Source organism: Bombyx mandarina, chromosome 28 (genome assembly GCF_030267445.1).
Source record: "Bombyx mandarina strain Sakado chromosome 28, ASM3026744v2".
Classification (NCBI taxonomy): Eukaryota; Metazoa; Arthropoda; class Insecta; order Lepidoptera; family Bombycidae; genus Bombyx; species Bombyx mandarina.
This window is the reverse complement of record NC_143233.1, coordinates 20,788-36,422: the sequence shown is the minus strand read 5'-3', so window position 1 is coordinate 36,422 and position 15,635 is coordinate 20,788. Positions and strand designations below refer to the sequence as shown.

Sequence of the window (15,635 nt, the reverse complement as noted above, 5' to 3'; positions counted from 1 at the left end):
TTCATGAATGTCAGAAATACAGATTTGGAGTGCTGTACGCTAAGGTCATGAGTAATGTCTTATGCATTGAATAATAAACTTCTAATTATCATTTCTAAGTATATTTATCATTTTTTAAATAAAACCGGTAGCTAAAAAACAAATTGTTTTAACTACAAGGTTTAAACTGGTTTTAAAAAAATTGTAATTGATTGATATCACTGGTAGAGACATTATTTGCACGTACCTACTTCAGTGATAGCTCGGAAATGCAGGCTATTCTTGTAAAACGCGTAATACAACCATGGTGCAAGATAGAAAACAAATAGCCCCATCCATCGACTACTGTAATTGAGCTTAGAAACTTTAAGCTTTAGTAACTTATTATTAAATAAAGATAGTATGATATTTTTAGAGATATATTTTAAAATATTTAGAAAGAGTTGCCTAATAGTTCTCGGATATGATTTAATTAACACTGATTTTGTGATCTTCAATGGCTGCTCTCAGATTTCAATCAGTAACTGGGGGTTCTGTCCAGCATTTTGTTCAGTACTCTTGAAGAAGAGAAGAAGTAAAAGAACGTCCTGAAATATACACTTTTAGGATCTTTATAAAACCAAATTACTGTAATAGTTTTGTTCGTGTGGCAGCATTACTGGAGATTTCTCGATTGGATTTTAGCAAAGTACCATACCGATTAGGAGCCCACGAAAAACGCAGCTGTGCTCTTCAAAGAAGTCACCTTCCAGATACTACTTCAAATATCCCACTCTGAGAAGATCCGGCGGGAAACTCAGCGGGCTGATGCATGGCTCAGGTTACGGTTTGGTACGGTTAGTACCGTTGTACGTAAGGAATGTAGATCTTCACGACGATCTTAAATTAGTTAGTTAGAGCCGATAAGTGAGTATCAGAAGACAGTGTCGAAACGTGGACAGCGTGGCCGCCAGTAGCTACGTACCCCATCCAGAAGAGCAAACGTTAAGCAGTCGCCGTCGCCCAAAACATTTCATTTCGGATCCTCCCGATCCACTCTCGGTGCTTTTAGGCCTCTCAAGCACTGGCCACCGTTCTCGTCGAACCCGTTGTATGCGACCAAGGTTCGTCGTGAAACTTAACCCACAGACACAGCCCGCTGAGTTTCTCGCCGGATATTCTCAGTGAGCGAAGCACTCTCTTGCTAGGGTGCTAGGGTTAGTGCTAGCAAAGTCACCAGGCTGAGCCTCCTGAGATCGTCTGCACGTTAGGTGAATCTACGATACACCTCGAATTTACCAGATTAGGTAGGCAAAAAAAAATTAGGAGTAAGTGCGATAAACCAGCTACGATCTTTGAATTGTAGAATATGTTGTATTTATTATCTAAGATAGGGGATCTTGATGAAAACAGTCTATACAACTAAGCAACCACCCAGCTCCCAGTTATTCCCCGTGTCCCTCTTTGGCGCCCCGCTACGACTGCTCCAACTATTTTGTCGCGCCTCAAAGACCAGTAGTTGATAAGGTATGCTTAATTGTCAGTCATCGCTGTCATTCAAGGACAACAGCAATGCCAGGTGCACAGCCGGGCCGTCACCAAGAACTCCTTTGAAAGGACGTGTCCCGGCACTACCTGCTGAATCACCACACGCTCTTAATCGATATCCTCACTGGGTTTCTTAAATAGCTTTCATGTGCACCGCACATCGATCCGGTAAGCTCTTTCTGATCCAGCTGGGTATCCTAGAAAGCCAACCGCACTGCCAGACTGGCTATTGGCTGCGATGGGTGACGTAGAGACGATGTACTGGTGGTAGGACCTCTTGTGAGTCCGCACGGGTAGGTACCACCACCCCGCCTATCTCTGCCGTGAAGCAGTAATGCGTTTCGGTTTGAAGAGTGGGGCAGCCGTTGTAACTATACTGAGACCTTAGAATTTATATCTCAAGGTGGATGGCGCATTTACATTGTAGATGTGTATGGGCTCCAGTAACCACTTAACACCAGGTGGGCTGTGAGCTCGTCCACTCACCTACGCAATCAAAAAAAGTCGCTGACGACTCGTTCAGATCATTGAGCAAGGCGTCTCCGGGTGGTCGCGCGGTCTGTTGCAGTGCTGTCGGCGATCACACTCCTCCCTCCCCTGGGTCCTAGTGTGGACGAGGCTCTGATGCTTTAGTGAAGAGTACAATAGAGTCGGATCTTGTAGAATACTAGCCCCCGAACAAAAAAAAAGGAAAGTATTCTTTATATAGGAATTATTTTGTGTAAAACACCTACGGAACCATATAGTAGTAGCTTGGCACTTATGTTAATAACTATGTCAGCGGGCGGTCTTCAACACATGGGACTGTTACAATATGTACTCCGCGTTACTGTAATGATGTAGTTATTACTGGAATATACTACCATTGTTGCAGGTGACTAAATCGCGCACACAGTTGGTCATTTATTATTTTGTTAATAACTAAACCATTACTTTAGACTTAGAAATCCGAACTTATTAACTGTAATTAATTGTACTTTGTACAGTTAAATGTAACTTTGACAGCCTCATTTGTAGGATATCTAACACATGGGATCCTCTATTCATGAAAATGAAGACCCGAACGAAATAAACTGAGAGACACTTCCTGCCTTCAAGACACTATTGCCTCGTTCTGTGTAAAATGAAACATAACGTAACGTCCAGAAATAATTTAAGTAGAATGACATGACGGTAGTTGGCACAATGTTCACATGTCAACGAATAACCCCTCGATTTGGCGCGATCTCCGTCACGGTACAAGTACTCAACACTAAGGAAATACTTTAATGACAATAATCGCGAAACTGCATCATAATGTGGTCATTTTTTTTTATTGCTTAGATGGGTGGACGAGCTCATAGCCCACCTGGTGTTAAGTGGTTACTGGAGCCCATAGACATCTACAACATAAATGCGCCACCCTCCTTGAGATATAAGTTCTAAGGTCTCAGTATAGTTACAACGGCTGCCCTACCTACCCGTGCGGACTCACAAGAGGTCCTACCACCAGTAAATTGGTCATTGCAATGCACCAATAGGAAATGAACGTAGCATGGCTCTTCGTTTAGTTAGCTAAATTATTCTAAAGCTGTAACTTTTCTAACATTTACAATGTCACATCCAGAAGTAATATATCCGTGATACCTTAAAAGGGTCCGTACTCCACAACCCACATCGAGACCTCAAAACATTGTGTCGCACAGCGCCGCAGCGCCGCAGCGCACTTCCGTCCACCGCCACACAACTAATTGTAATCTGAACCAATTTCATTGTAAATCTGTGTCATTTCGCGAACATATTGTTGCTATACAATTTATTGTGTAATTGATATGGGAAATGGACTTTTTTTTTGGTTTTAAAGTAAAAATGTATTATTATGAAGTCTCTTTTCGGATGTAGGAGGCTAATGAATACGTTAAAAGTTTTATTGTACGTGAAATATATCCGATCCTGGATGATTTAATACAGGACTTGTCAGCGAGAGCGAGACGGACAGACAGCGAGTGAGGGAGAGAGCAAGAGACTATTGTTGTGGTGTTCAGGCTGGAAGCTGGTAGCACCGTCCTGACTCAGGAGTCTTCCAGTAGTGGAGCCACGTCAGATAATGTTCTCATAATATTCTATTTCAAGGTGTGCACCTGCAGTCACGTTGTCTTGTGTATCTGCTGCGGTACCCGCTCAGCATCGTTAGAGCCGTAAGCTCGTCTGCAAATCCTATATTATAAAAGTGAGGAGCTTTGTTTGGCGCCAGACTATCGCCGGGCTTATGGTGATTGTATCCGTTGCTGGGTGACAAATTTTAATCTGCTCCATGTAACAATGATGTTTGACAAACAAAACAAAACCTGCTTAAATTTACTTTCCCCGGGAGTGGAGCTCGTCAACAAAGCTGTAACTCTATTCACAAACGTTTTTAAAAACAATTATTAAAAAATTAAGGATTATGGCCAATTTTAAGGAAAAAAATGAAGGGACATAAAAACTACTAAAGATGTCATCCAGATTGTAAAATAATTAGCTTCCTTTGTCAAAACAACACTTTAGCGATTGACAACAATAGGGGCTGACCGCGGGCCCCTCCCGGTAGCGGCGGCCCGCGCTCGACCACCCAGCCCGCTACACTTTAATCCTGGCACGTTTACCTGGTGGAAGCCTTCCTTCACACTTAACACACATAATAACTTTTAAATGTTAAATTACTATAAAGAAAACGAAAGTTGTCCCGGCGAGAATAGTAGGTAATCATATTTTTATCATTTATGGATCTACATTAAGGTGGATACCAGCATAATATACGTAGGTGGAATGGCGCATGGTTCTCCCGATATTACGTGGCTACCTGAACTCACAGATAACAAATAACGATTTCCGTCAGCTTGAAACATGTTTGAGTCAACTAATTGTCAGATTTTGAAACTTGATTTATTAACAGTTTATCTGTTTCGCCTATACTACGATCCATTTTAGACTTTAAATATCATTGACTTCATAAGATAGATTTATTTATTTATTAATTAATACATTTTTTTTAATTTAGTTTTTCTTGATATTTGTCTTGAAAGCACGGAACAAAGCTGTTTCCATTTTTTTGTTACTGATGACAGTAAAGCTCATGTATAGCTACAGAAAAAATGTGTATCGACAGTCAGACGAGAACATGCCGCGTAACTGTTTTCTATTTTCGTATTTAGATAAAGAGTAGTGTTCAAATTAACTAACCGAAATACGGAAACCTTTCATGTACGGATTTATTTTGTTGACAATACGAAGGTATTAAGATGACAATAACACGCACACCTATTATATTATATGTATTATTATGTCGTTTAAGGAAACGCGCCTGAACGCTCGCTTTTACGTAGCTGGCTGCTAGCTGCATCACTGGGAGAGAGCGATGCAGTGGTCACTAGTGAGCCGATGTGAGTCCGCGCGGGGCTCACGGTACCACTGCGCTGCGAAAGTCGACAAGGTTTTGTGGCCGAATTTATTTATACGAGTATTTTATGTGCTTATTCTTGAGACTAAACATATTGTCTTTTGTGATTTTGTACTTTGTCCAAGTCCAGTCATGAAACTATAAGTTAATGCATAACGGAGAAAAAGGTAACTACAGAATTACAAGGGTTCTGTAAGAAACGCATTTAGGAAGTTTTAGTCTATTTAATAATTACAAGCGCAGCGCAGGCTCAGGCATGGACAGACCTCAGACGCACCTAGTTAGAACTGTTAGGGCCTCCCTCGGCCGCGCTCGGGACTAGGTAGGAATCCTTGCTCTTCTGGTAGAGCTCCATAACCCGTAGACACAGCCCACTGATTTTCTTGCCGGATTTTCTCAGTGGGTCACGTTTCCGATCCGATAGAAGATTCTGCTAAGGACTGCTCTTGCTAGGGTCAGTGGTAGCATCACTCCGATTTGAGCACCGTGAGCTCACCTACTAGTTAAGGTTACGCTGAAATAGCCTCTCAAGGCTATCAGATTAGGTAGGAAAAAAAAAGCTCCATAATGAGCTCATCCGTCCTAGTCAAGCGATAAGGTCTCTAGACTAGCCACGAACCTTCCATCCTAAAAAACCTAGTCAAACCTAGTCGTACAATAATACACAAGTTTCAGTTTTGAAGGTATTTAATAAAACTCTCCGTCCGAGAGCTTCATAGCGTAGAGATGCAGGGACCTGAACTCGCAGTACTGGTTGGTGCACCAGCCGCTGTGCCCGTCCGTGCAGCGGCAGGAGTCGCACTCGTCCATGTACTTCTCGCCGGGAATGCACTTGAAGAACGGGTTCTTGATCACTGGAACACCACCACCAAATGGCAATACAATCCAAGCGTAATAATATTGATTTTTTTTTATTGCTAAGATGTGTGGACGACGTGTTAAGTGGTTACCGGAGCCCATGGAGATATGCAGCGGAAATGCGCCAACCACCTTGAGATATAAGTTGTAAGGCCTCAGTATAGTTACAACGGCTGCCCCACCCTTCGAACCGAAACGCATTACTGCTTCACGGTTGAAATAGGCAGGGTGATGGTACCTACCCGCGCGGACTCATAAGAGGTCCTACCACCGGTAATTACGCAAATTATAAATTTTGCGGATTTGATTTTTATTACACGATGTTATTGCTTCATCGTGGAAGTCAATCGTGAACATTTCTTGAGTACGTATTTCCTTAGAAGAATTGGTACCCGCCTGAGATTCGAACACCGGTGCATCGCTTCAACACGAAATCACCGGACGTCTTATCTTTTAGGCCACGGTGACTTCATTTGTTAGAAAATGCTGGATCGGTGTCTATACTACTCGTAAAACCGAGTGTCCAGCGCGATCGTATGTGTGATATGTGTATGTTCCCTCTATTGGTGGTAGGACCTCTTACTTGGTGGTAGGACCTCTTCTGAGTCTGCGCGGGTAGGTACCACCACCCTGCCTATTTCTGCCGTGAAGCAGTAATGCGTTTCGATTTAAAGGGCGGGGCAGCCGTTGTAACTATACTGAGACCTTAGAACTTATACCTCAAGATGGGTGGCGCATTTACGTCGTAGATGTCTATGGGCTCCACTGACCACTTAACACCAGGTGGAAAAAGAAGTAGTAGAGCAGCTGTATGCAGTATGTATGACGTGTTACCGGTGCACCTGAGGCACGGCGTGCTCCTCTCGCAGAGCGCGGTGACGGTGGGCTCGCAGTACACGCACGAGGGCATGGAGCGACACGCGCCGGAGTCCTGCGCCTCGCACAGCAGACAGTTCTTGTTCTCTGGCACGAGGGTCAGCGAGGTCTCCTCCTCCCAGTACTGGTGAGGGGGCTTTGGCTTCATGAATTGGGACACTACGTAACTACGAAATCATATAAACATGTTGAATACTAATATTATAAAACTGAGGAGTTGGTTGTTTGTTTGAACTCGCTAATCTCAGGAATTACTGGTCCGATTTGAAAAATTGTTTCTGTATCAGATAGCTTTTAAGAGGTTACGCTGTGTGCGTAATTTAAAAAAAAAAGTCCGCGACAGCATATTATATGTCTATATTTAAAGGTTAGCTTACTTTAACGTTTTTTATGGTAACCAAATTTGTTCTAAAATAAAGCATTATTTGTGAAGGTGTTTTAATAAAGATTATATTAATCCCTATCCAAACAAATACGTTATTGATTACAACATTGAAACACCCAAATCACTTCAAGATAGGCTTTGAAAATTATAGATTTTTTTGTATTCTTCCAGGATCCCATCATCAAATCTTGATGATTACACAACCATTCGGGAAGTCAACCCTTTCGAACAAAAAAAAGAAAAAAGAATTATCAGAATCGGTTCAACCATTCTCGAGAAATCGGTGTACATAGATAAAAAAATAACACACGTTATATAATACGTTACATAGATAAAAAATTATGGTCGAATTGATAACTTCCTCTTTTGAAGTCGGTTAAAAAGCGTGATTTCGGTACCTTAAATAGCTCCTTAACATTCTCTATTATTAAAAAATATTTTCACTTTCTACGTAAATGAAGCGGGGGGTAAAATTTAGCGTTATGCCAAAGTAACTATTCCACGCGGACGGAGTCGCGGGCAAAAGCTAATCATACATATAAGTACCGGCTCATGCACATTAGCAGTATGCGCTCTAGGTCCCGCGACTTTTACTAGCGCTGTAATAAATGTTCACATTGTTTTCGTAATTTTCTCGTAAAACTAGTGACGTCAGCACTCGGGACCAGGCTACCTAGAGCTGCGTTGTCAAGCGTCCACGCAGTAAACAAGTCTCATTATGTTGTAACAATTACAATACATTACGTTGAAACGGATATAAATGACAAGGTAGACTAATATTGAAATGGAGCAAAAGAACTTACGCTTGAGATCCCGGTCTATACACCGGAGGCGACTCCTCACCAGTCCCTCCCACTGAGCTGAGGGTGCCGGGGAGGGGGGCGCCGTGGATGCGAGATACACGTGGATCTAAGCAGTAACGTCATCAGTTTGGTATTTTACAACAAACATACTGGTCCATCTGGTGTTGAATGGTTACCGGGGACTTGAGGTCTATATCTCAATTGTACAATTATAACGCTAATTCCATTGTTTGCAGGTTTCATGTTTTTGGGACACGACGTTATTACTTCGTCGCAAAATATGGTACCTTCCTGCAGGATTTAAACACCGGTATAGTCGCATGACTGGGTACGAGTACACTGGGCACCTTATCTTCTAGACCACAACGATTTCATATATCAGCTAGACGTTCGAATAAATTTAGGATCAAAATGGTGCGTTACCTAGTCCCGATTAGAATAATTCGTCCCAAGAGGCGGCGATAGCATCCGAAAGGCCTAATTAATAGTATTTAGAAAGTCGATTCGTTTCCTGTGTATAGAATGACCAAGGATTGAACTCACCTTCCCCGTAACACAGCACCTGACCGAAAATCGCTAAACCGACCAACTCAAATAATCTTTGTAACATATTGTATCGCAGCACCATTGTTATGTTAGTGAACGTCGTTGTGGATTGCTCAATCGCTCCAATTACCGCACAGCACTGATTGTACAAACGTACAGGCTGATGTTCTGGCATTCATAAAATTCTATTCAAACGATAGCTGTACACTTTTGTTTATAAGTCGGTTTTGCTGGAATAGGTCCATTCCACTCCCAACCCCCTCCCCGCTAAGAGGTCTATTGAGGAGCGGGAAGCCATGCTCTCCGAGCATTACACCAGCATGCATGGTGGTACAACCATCATGCGCTTCTTTTGCTCAGGCAAATTCTGATGATTTCTAATATACAGAGTGGGGAGAGGCACTATGGCATGCTGAAGGTATTTGCGGGCGACACGACCCGCTGAGAAGATCCGGCGAGCATCTCAGTGGGCTGTGTCTATGGGTTAGTTCGCACGTCGAACCCTTCGTCATAATCGACGGGTTCGACGAGGACGGTGACCGATGCTTGAGGGACCTTAAAGCATCGAGAGTGGATCCGAGGGATCCGACAAGACATGTTTCGGGTGACGGTGGTTCTGCGTTGCCCCGTCGTGGTCGGACAAGAAAACTACGCACTGTACTCCACCAAGCCTAAGCACCTAGATCAAAGCATTCAAGCTGTGTTATCTTCCACGTTTTCATATCACGCTGTAGAGACCAATAAACATAAAATAATTGGTATTTAGTTTAAATTTTGACGATGGTGATTTAAATCACAATGGGCTAAAAACTTCGGTCACTAATGGTCACTGGTGGTGATGACTTGGGAGCACTAACGTTACTGCTGGTCAGTTTGCCCCTGCTGGACTTACATGTTCACTACAGAGATGAACCATTGTGTTACAGCGCCACAATCCAAGGGGTATCCTTGCAACCACCACTGGTAGCGGTGGTCGGATCGTCGACCTCCCGCTCAAGTAATTCATCACGAAACATTACCTTATTGATTGTAAACTCAGACGAGCGGAGCCCAGACCGGCAGTGTTGCTCGATAAACCAAAAAAAAGCTTTTAATATTCCACGAAATTACATAAAGCACTCTGTCAAACTGGAACCTAATTACAGTTTTATCTGTGGAGCTTACCGCTGGAGGCTCATTACCTGAATGTTATTGAACGCGTCGAGCGGATCTATTCATTATCTTTGGGCTTTTTATTATTATTTTATTAGAGCAATATAACATCATATTTAATGATATTATTATGTATTCAAAGGGAGCCAATATGGCATACGGTAGGGTTGAACAACAGTTTGTGTCAATGATATAATCATTGTATAAATTGTATATTTGTGCATATGTGGTTCATTGTTATATCATTAGCATTTACAGGTGGCAGAGCATCTTGTAAGTCCGTCCGTACCAATCTGCCTATTTTTGCCTTGAAGCAGTAATTCGTTTCGGTTTAAAGGGTTTATATTAGAAGGGAACTAGTTTTTAGAATAATGTATTTTGGGCTCCCTACATATTCTCAGTAGTGCTCTCCCGGCAACGGGTCCTGTGCGGACGCCAGCACAGCCGCTAGCAGGCCGCACAAAGTGCGCACACCTGAGGCGCACTACTAACATCTTTTTTTTATCGCTTAGATGGGTGGACGAGCTCACAGCCCACCTGGTGTTAAGTGGTTACTGAAGCCCATAGACGTAATCTACAAGAGAGATATAAGTTCTAAGGTCTCAGTATAGTTACAAATATATTATTCACAAAAAACTTACAACACGTAGACTTAGACTTTGTTCTAGATCAGAGAATCGTAGTTCAGGAAAGCTCACGAAACACGAGCAGGTGAGGCAAATACGGTTATCAACGTAACGTGTCGTTTCATTATTAAAAGTTATCATTATATCATTATGTGTTATCATTATATTATGATAATTCAGCGCGACTTATCAGACACGTGTTCATTCTCAGCGTGGAGTGCGCACGTGTCGATAAAACTGATCAATTACTTTAACTAAACAATTAAGTATGTGTCTATATTTAAATTATCATAACATCACATTCGATACTGGTTTTGGTTGTTAACTTGACGAAAGCGGATGCCCTTCCCAATAGTGGGTCTCCGAGTCGCAGAACTCACAGCAGAATGGGAGCCGTCACCGTCTTGGGGCACAGGGTCGGCATTCAGTTTGATTGTATAAAGACTGTCCATGTCCATTGTGACTGTCCATAAATAAAGACTTCAAATTGAAACGCAAGACTGATTTGCGGCAGAAATAGACCGAATGGTGGTATCTTGGGTGGGTACCATCCCGCAGTACGATCCGGTACTTGGCATCAGCCCGGAGCATGGAGCCTGGAGCATTACGCATGAGCTGGACAGCGCAAGCAGCTCCTAACCCTCTCGCCGCCGCTGCCGTGTTCAAGCACAAGCGGTTTCATCCGTCCCCAAACGACACGCCTTTATTAAATTAAATACCATGAGTCCCGGGGCAGGAGAACTATACAACATCGTGTTCGCTAAGGAATACTTCTTCGAGTTTCTCGAGAAAGATCTGTTGTCTCCACATCCGAGCTCGCTGCATACGCGACAGAAGCGCCACGCTCCGCGGACCCCTCCATCATTTCATTTATTATATTTTAACTGCGAACGATTCTGGTTCTATTGAATTTTTTTTTTATTTTTTTTATTGCTTATATGGGTGGACGAGCTCACAGCCCACCTGGTGTTAAGTGGTTACTGGAGCCCATAGACATCTACAACGTAAATGCGCCACCCACCTTGAGATATAAGTTCTAAGGTCTCAGTATAGTTACAACGGCTACCCCACCCTTCAAACCGAAACGCATTACTGCTTCACGGCAGAAATAGGCAGGGCGGTGGTGCCTACCCGTGCGGACTCACAAGAGGTCCTACCACCAGTGAAAAATTATAATTATTGCTTACCGAAAATAACCAACGTGAGTAACATAACCTCAATGTGAAGTAGTTTTAATCATAACATAGAATCACAATTAAACACTACAGAAGGCTAAGTGAACAAATATACAAAAAAAAGTGTGGTGTCGTGGGACACCGGATAGGAACGAAGATCCTTATTATAAAACTATACTTGAGACCTTAGAAGTTGTATCTCAAGGTGGGTGGCGCATTTACGTTGTGGATGTCTATGGGCTCCAGTAACCACTTAACACCAGGTGGGCTGTGAGCTCGTCCAACCATCTAAGCAATAAAAAAAAATAAAAAAAAATTAAGTTCTATCTGAGGTATAAAGAAAATAAAACTGGAGGTTTCGCAACAACCCACGGTCATTCGGTAACGTGCGAACTTATTGTGGTACACTTCATCCACGGCTGTTTGCATAAGAGTTAGTGTATTGCGCAAACGAACGCTCTGAGATCGTGGTCAATGAATGATAAAAAATATGTTATTTTTTGTGCGTTATTACAAAGTTAAGTCGTACACTGTGTGCATTACTAATAAAAATCTTACGTTACGGACGTTTTTTCCCGGTTAGAGTACCTCTCCGCACCGTCCCTTTAAGGAACTTTGTTCCAAAAATCGTACGAATATTTTATGAAATAGTTACACACGAGCTGATGCGCAGACCGGCACACGAGAGAATCTATATGTTTCATAGAGTGTTTTCTGGACCATACCAACAACACTCTCTATCAAATATTTACGAAGCCTCGGGCTGTACTCTGTGCTTCGATGAGAAAAATCAATCAGGTGATGACCGCTCATAAACGAACCTACCTTCAATTGCTGGAATCCTATAGCGATAAGCAAACACAATACTAATGCAAAATACAATTAAATCCTTAATTTAGCTTCATTATGTACCACGAAATTAATTAAATAGAATTTGCTTTTCTCACGAAAGTCACACATTCACTGGCTTGTCAATAATTAATCTGTGCAAATATGTGCAGCGAGTTTACGTATTGTTGTAACGCGAACAAATCAAATAACCATGTGACTACAGCTATGAGCTTAAACCCATGCGGCATTCAGAATCCATTGTGTTACTTTTTGGCTTTGAAATTGACCAATTTAGAGGTAGAGGAGGTATTTTTGTTTAAATGACTAAGTTTATCGTATATTGTTTTAATGAATTTAAAATCATAGTCATTATAGTAAAATTATAATCTTAGCAAGGGAACACGACAGGTTGTTTTAATTTGGTCAGGTTGTGTGACGGAGATGAATTTATTGGTTTCGCGTGGGAACCGTGGGGTGAAATGATTTCGTATCTCCAATAAACGTATTGTCGTAATGTGCAGCCTCCCCCATCTCCCCCGCCCAGTCACACCGGTGACTGCCCTGAGATAATATCTTCATTAGTTTCGACGTAACGCTTATAATATTAATTAGAAGCACGCGTGGAAAGCGAACCAACAGTACAGAGTAATGATGATTGGGATGAAGACCAGCTTGACTGTATGTGGTTACCATCACCGAGGACATCGGTGATGGTATGGGCACAATCTAGATGCACCACTAAGGTGGACTTGATAATATTTTTATTTATATAGGTGAACGATCTCACGGTTCATCTGGTGTTAAGTGGTTGCCGGAGCCCATAGACATCAACAATGAAAATACTGTCATTTACCTTGAGAAATGAGTTCTATGCCCCAATATAGTATAACGGTTGCACCACCCTTCAAACCGAAACGCTTTATCCGTGCGGACTCAGAAGACGTCCTATCACCAGTTTAGAAAAAAAACTGAAATAAATTAAAAAAAAACAATAAGCTTAGATAATAAGGTGATGTTTATAATAGCAGTTTATTGAATATAAACGAAATGAGACGATAAACAAATAAAGGCGAGCGCACACAAACAAGGGTGACAACAAAACCGGGGAAAACTGAATGATGTCCGGGTGGATGAAATTACCCGGGTAAGGCGGCTTATGACCGGAATCGATAACCGATGATTGCAATAAAACCGGCGGCTGTTTGTGGAGTCTCGTCCCCCACGCCCCCCGCGACCCCCGCGCCCCCCCGCCTACAGGTTAGACGATATTAAGTTTATACAACGATTTGTATTACACCGGGGACGCACTCTCCGCTCAACGGCGACATTCGTTCTTGTGAGTTGAGTGAGACCCGCCACTCGCCAGTGACCACGGACCGCACCGCGCCGTGAGGGGCTGACTGCCTCCGACTCTTTAACTACATTGTCGACAAGTTCACAATCTAGTTAAAACACATTTGCTATATATATTTGTATGTGTTTTATTTTGTTACTGTTTTGTAAATTTCAAATTCTTAATTTCACTTATTTTTGGTTCAGTATCTACTCATGTGTTTTGTTAATGTTGAAAACTTGTTTGGTTTACCTGTCTATAATAGTAACTATTGTAAGTCCAACTTTGAAAAAGAGGTCAACCGTCGAATCCAGCTCGTATGGGCAGCGTTCGGAAAGCTACGTAAAATCTACTCATCACAAATACCACAGTGTCTCAAGACGAAAGTCTTTGGCCAGTGTGTGTTGCCAGCGATGACATATGGCACTGAGACGTGGTCGCTCACAATGGGCCTTATGAGAAGGCTCAAGGTCACCCAAAGAGCAATGGAGAGTGCTATGCTCGGAGTTTCCCTGCGAGATCGAATCAGAAATGAGGAGATTCGCAGGAAAACCATGGTACCGACATAGCCCAAAGGATTGCGACACTGAAGTGGCAGTGGGCAGGACACATTGCTCGCGGAACGGATGGCCGTTGGGGCCAGAAGGTTCTTGAGTGGCGACCGCGTACTGGAAGATGTAGCGTGGGTAGGCCTCTCACAAGATGGGCCGACGACCTATTGAGGTTCGCGGGGATCCGGTGGATGCAGGCAGCGAAGGACCGGTCTTTGTGGCGAGGCTTGGGGGAGGCCTATGTCCAGCAGTGGACGTCCATGGGCTGATAGAATAGAAAAAAAATAGTAACTATTTCGATATAGTGTAGTGTAGTTTCCCTAATAAATACCTACATATTATTATATAGATCAATATTTTACTTTTGCGTTTTTGTAAACAGTGCGGAATCAGTACAGGAGCAGCACTGCGCCTGTCCTCGTGGTGTCATAAAGAGGATATAGCAGCGCACTGCAACCGCCGCCGACCTCCGCCGTAGTTGGGGCGCATTGTGAGCCCGCACGGATAGGCCCCATCGAGCTGCCCATTTCCGCCGTGGTAACGCAGCTATACAATAGAATCGCAACTTCGGCCTCATGTCTCAAGGTAGATTGGTAGATTTCGACATTCACGTGGTGGTGTCTATGGGCTCCGATAACCGCTTTACATCAGGCGAACTGTGAGCTCGTCCACCCATCTATGTTCAATCAATAAATAATAAAATAAAATTATTGCTGTGTATACAATGAGAGCGAGTACAGTGAGCTCCGCGCCTTAATTCCGTCATTGATTGTGTCAATAGCCACCCCACGTTTAATATCGGTTCACTTTTACTCTCAAATCTCTTGTGCACATGTCACATACTTTATATTAACACTCTTTTATTAAGTGAACGTCGCGTCGATATTAAAGGGGTTTCTACAAGTGAATCTCTGTAACTTGTTCCTTAGATAGGCGCTAACTGAATTCATTATGATAATGTATTTCGGATTATTTGAAAGAACGTATAATGGCGAAGCTATTCGTACCGCTCATCATAATTTATTACTATTTGAAATAAGTCAATTTCCTTTGTTTTATCAAATAACAAACAAGTATATGTACATATGTATTTATTTAATAATAATTGAGGAATGAATAGACTCAACGCTGGCCACATCGAACGCCTAGAGGCTGTGTGGGGGTTTTTTTGGCGGGAACGCGAGGAGTGAAGTTGTGTGATTTGTTTTATTTTATCTATTTAGTGTTTCTTCAGGTTTAAATGTGCAGTAACGGTGGTTTATTAACTATTTAGTATCTGTGAAAGTATACAAATGTGGGAAAAAGAAACAAAGCCGCTGAACGTTACTTCTGGGGATCCTCTAAAAAGTCCACTGGAAAAGTCTCAGTAAACGACCACCATTTTACTGAGATTATATTTCATCCCAAATATCATCTCATCTCATTTCGTTTCATGCCATGTTTCTTATTAACCAGCCTCATTTCATTTCATTATATCATCTTTCATATAAAAAAGTTTTCATTAAAATTAAAGTAAGACTTGATCTAAAGGTCTTAGTTACCAGGTCATAAAATCCCTTTAAAAAAAAGGGCTGT

At 42.3% G+C, this 15,635-nt stretch overlaps 1 protein-coding gene across 1 annotated transcript; it reads right to left on the bottom strand.

Annotated features, from left to right (window-relative positions):
* Positions 1-5,611: 5,611 nt before the first annotated feature.
* On the bottom strand, positions 5,612-7,948 carry LOC149499658 (uncharacterized). Its single transcript, XM_089739009.1, has 3 exons — positions 7,847-7,948; positions 6,617-6,825; positions 5,612-5,778 (listed from the first exon to the last, which is right to left on the bottom strand). Exons 2-3 carry the CDS (start codon positions 6,804-6,806, stop codon positions 5,612-5,614), a joined length of 357 nt encoding a protein of 118 aa, XP_089595135.1. The 5' UTR covers positions 6,807-6,825; positions 7,847-7,948.
* Between the last annotated feature and the right edge of the window lie 7,687 nt (positions 7,949-15,635).

Coding starts and splice junctions, on each gene's coding strand:
- LOC149499658 (XM_089739009.1), bottom strand. CDS start 6,806: ATGAAGCCAAAGCCCCCTCACCAGTACTGGGAGGAGGAGACCTCGCTG. Junction 5,779..6,616: donor GCCGTGCCTCAGGTGCACCG/GTAACACGTCAT, acceptor GTGGTGTTCCAG/TGATCAAGAACCCGTTCTTC.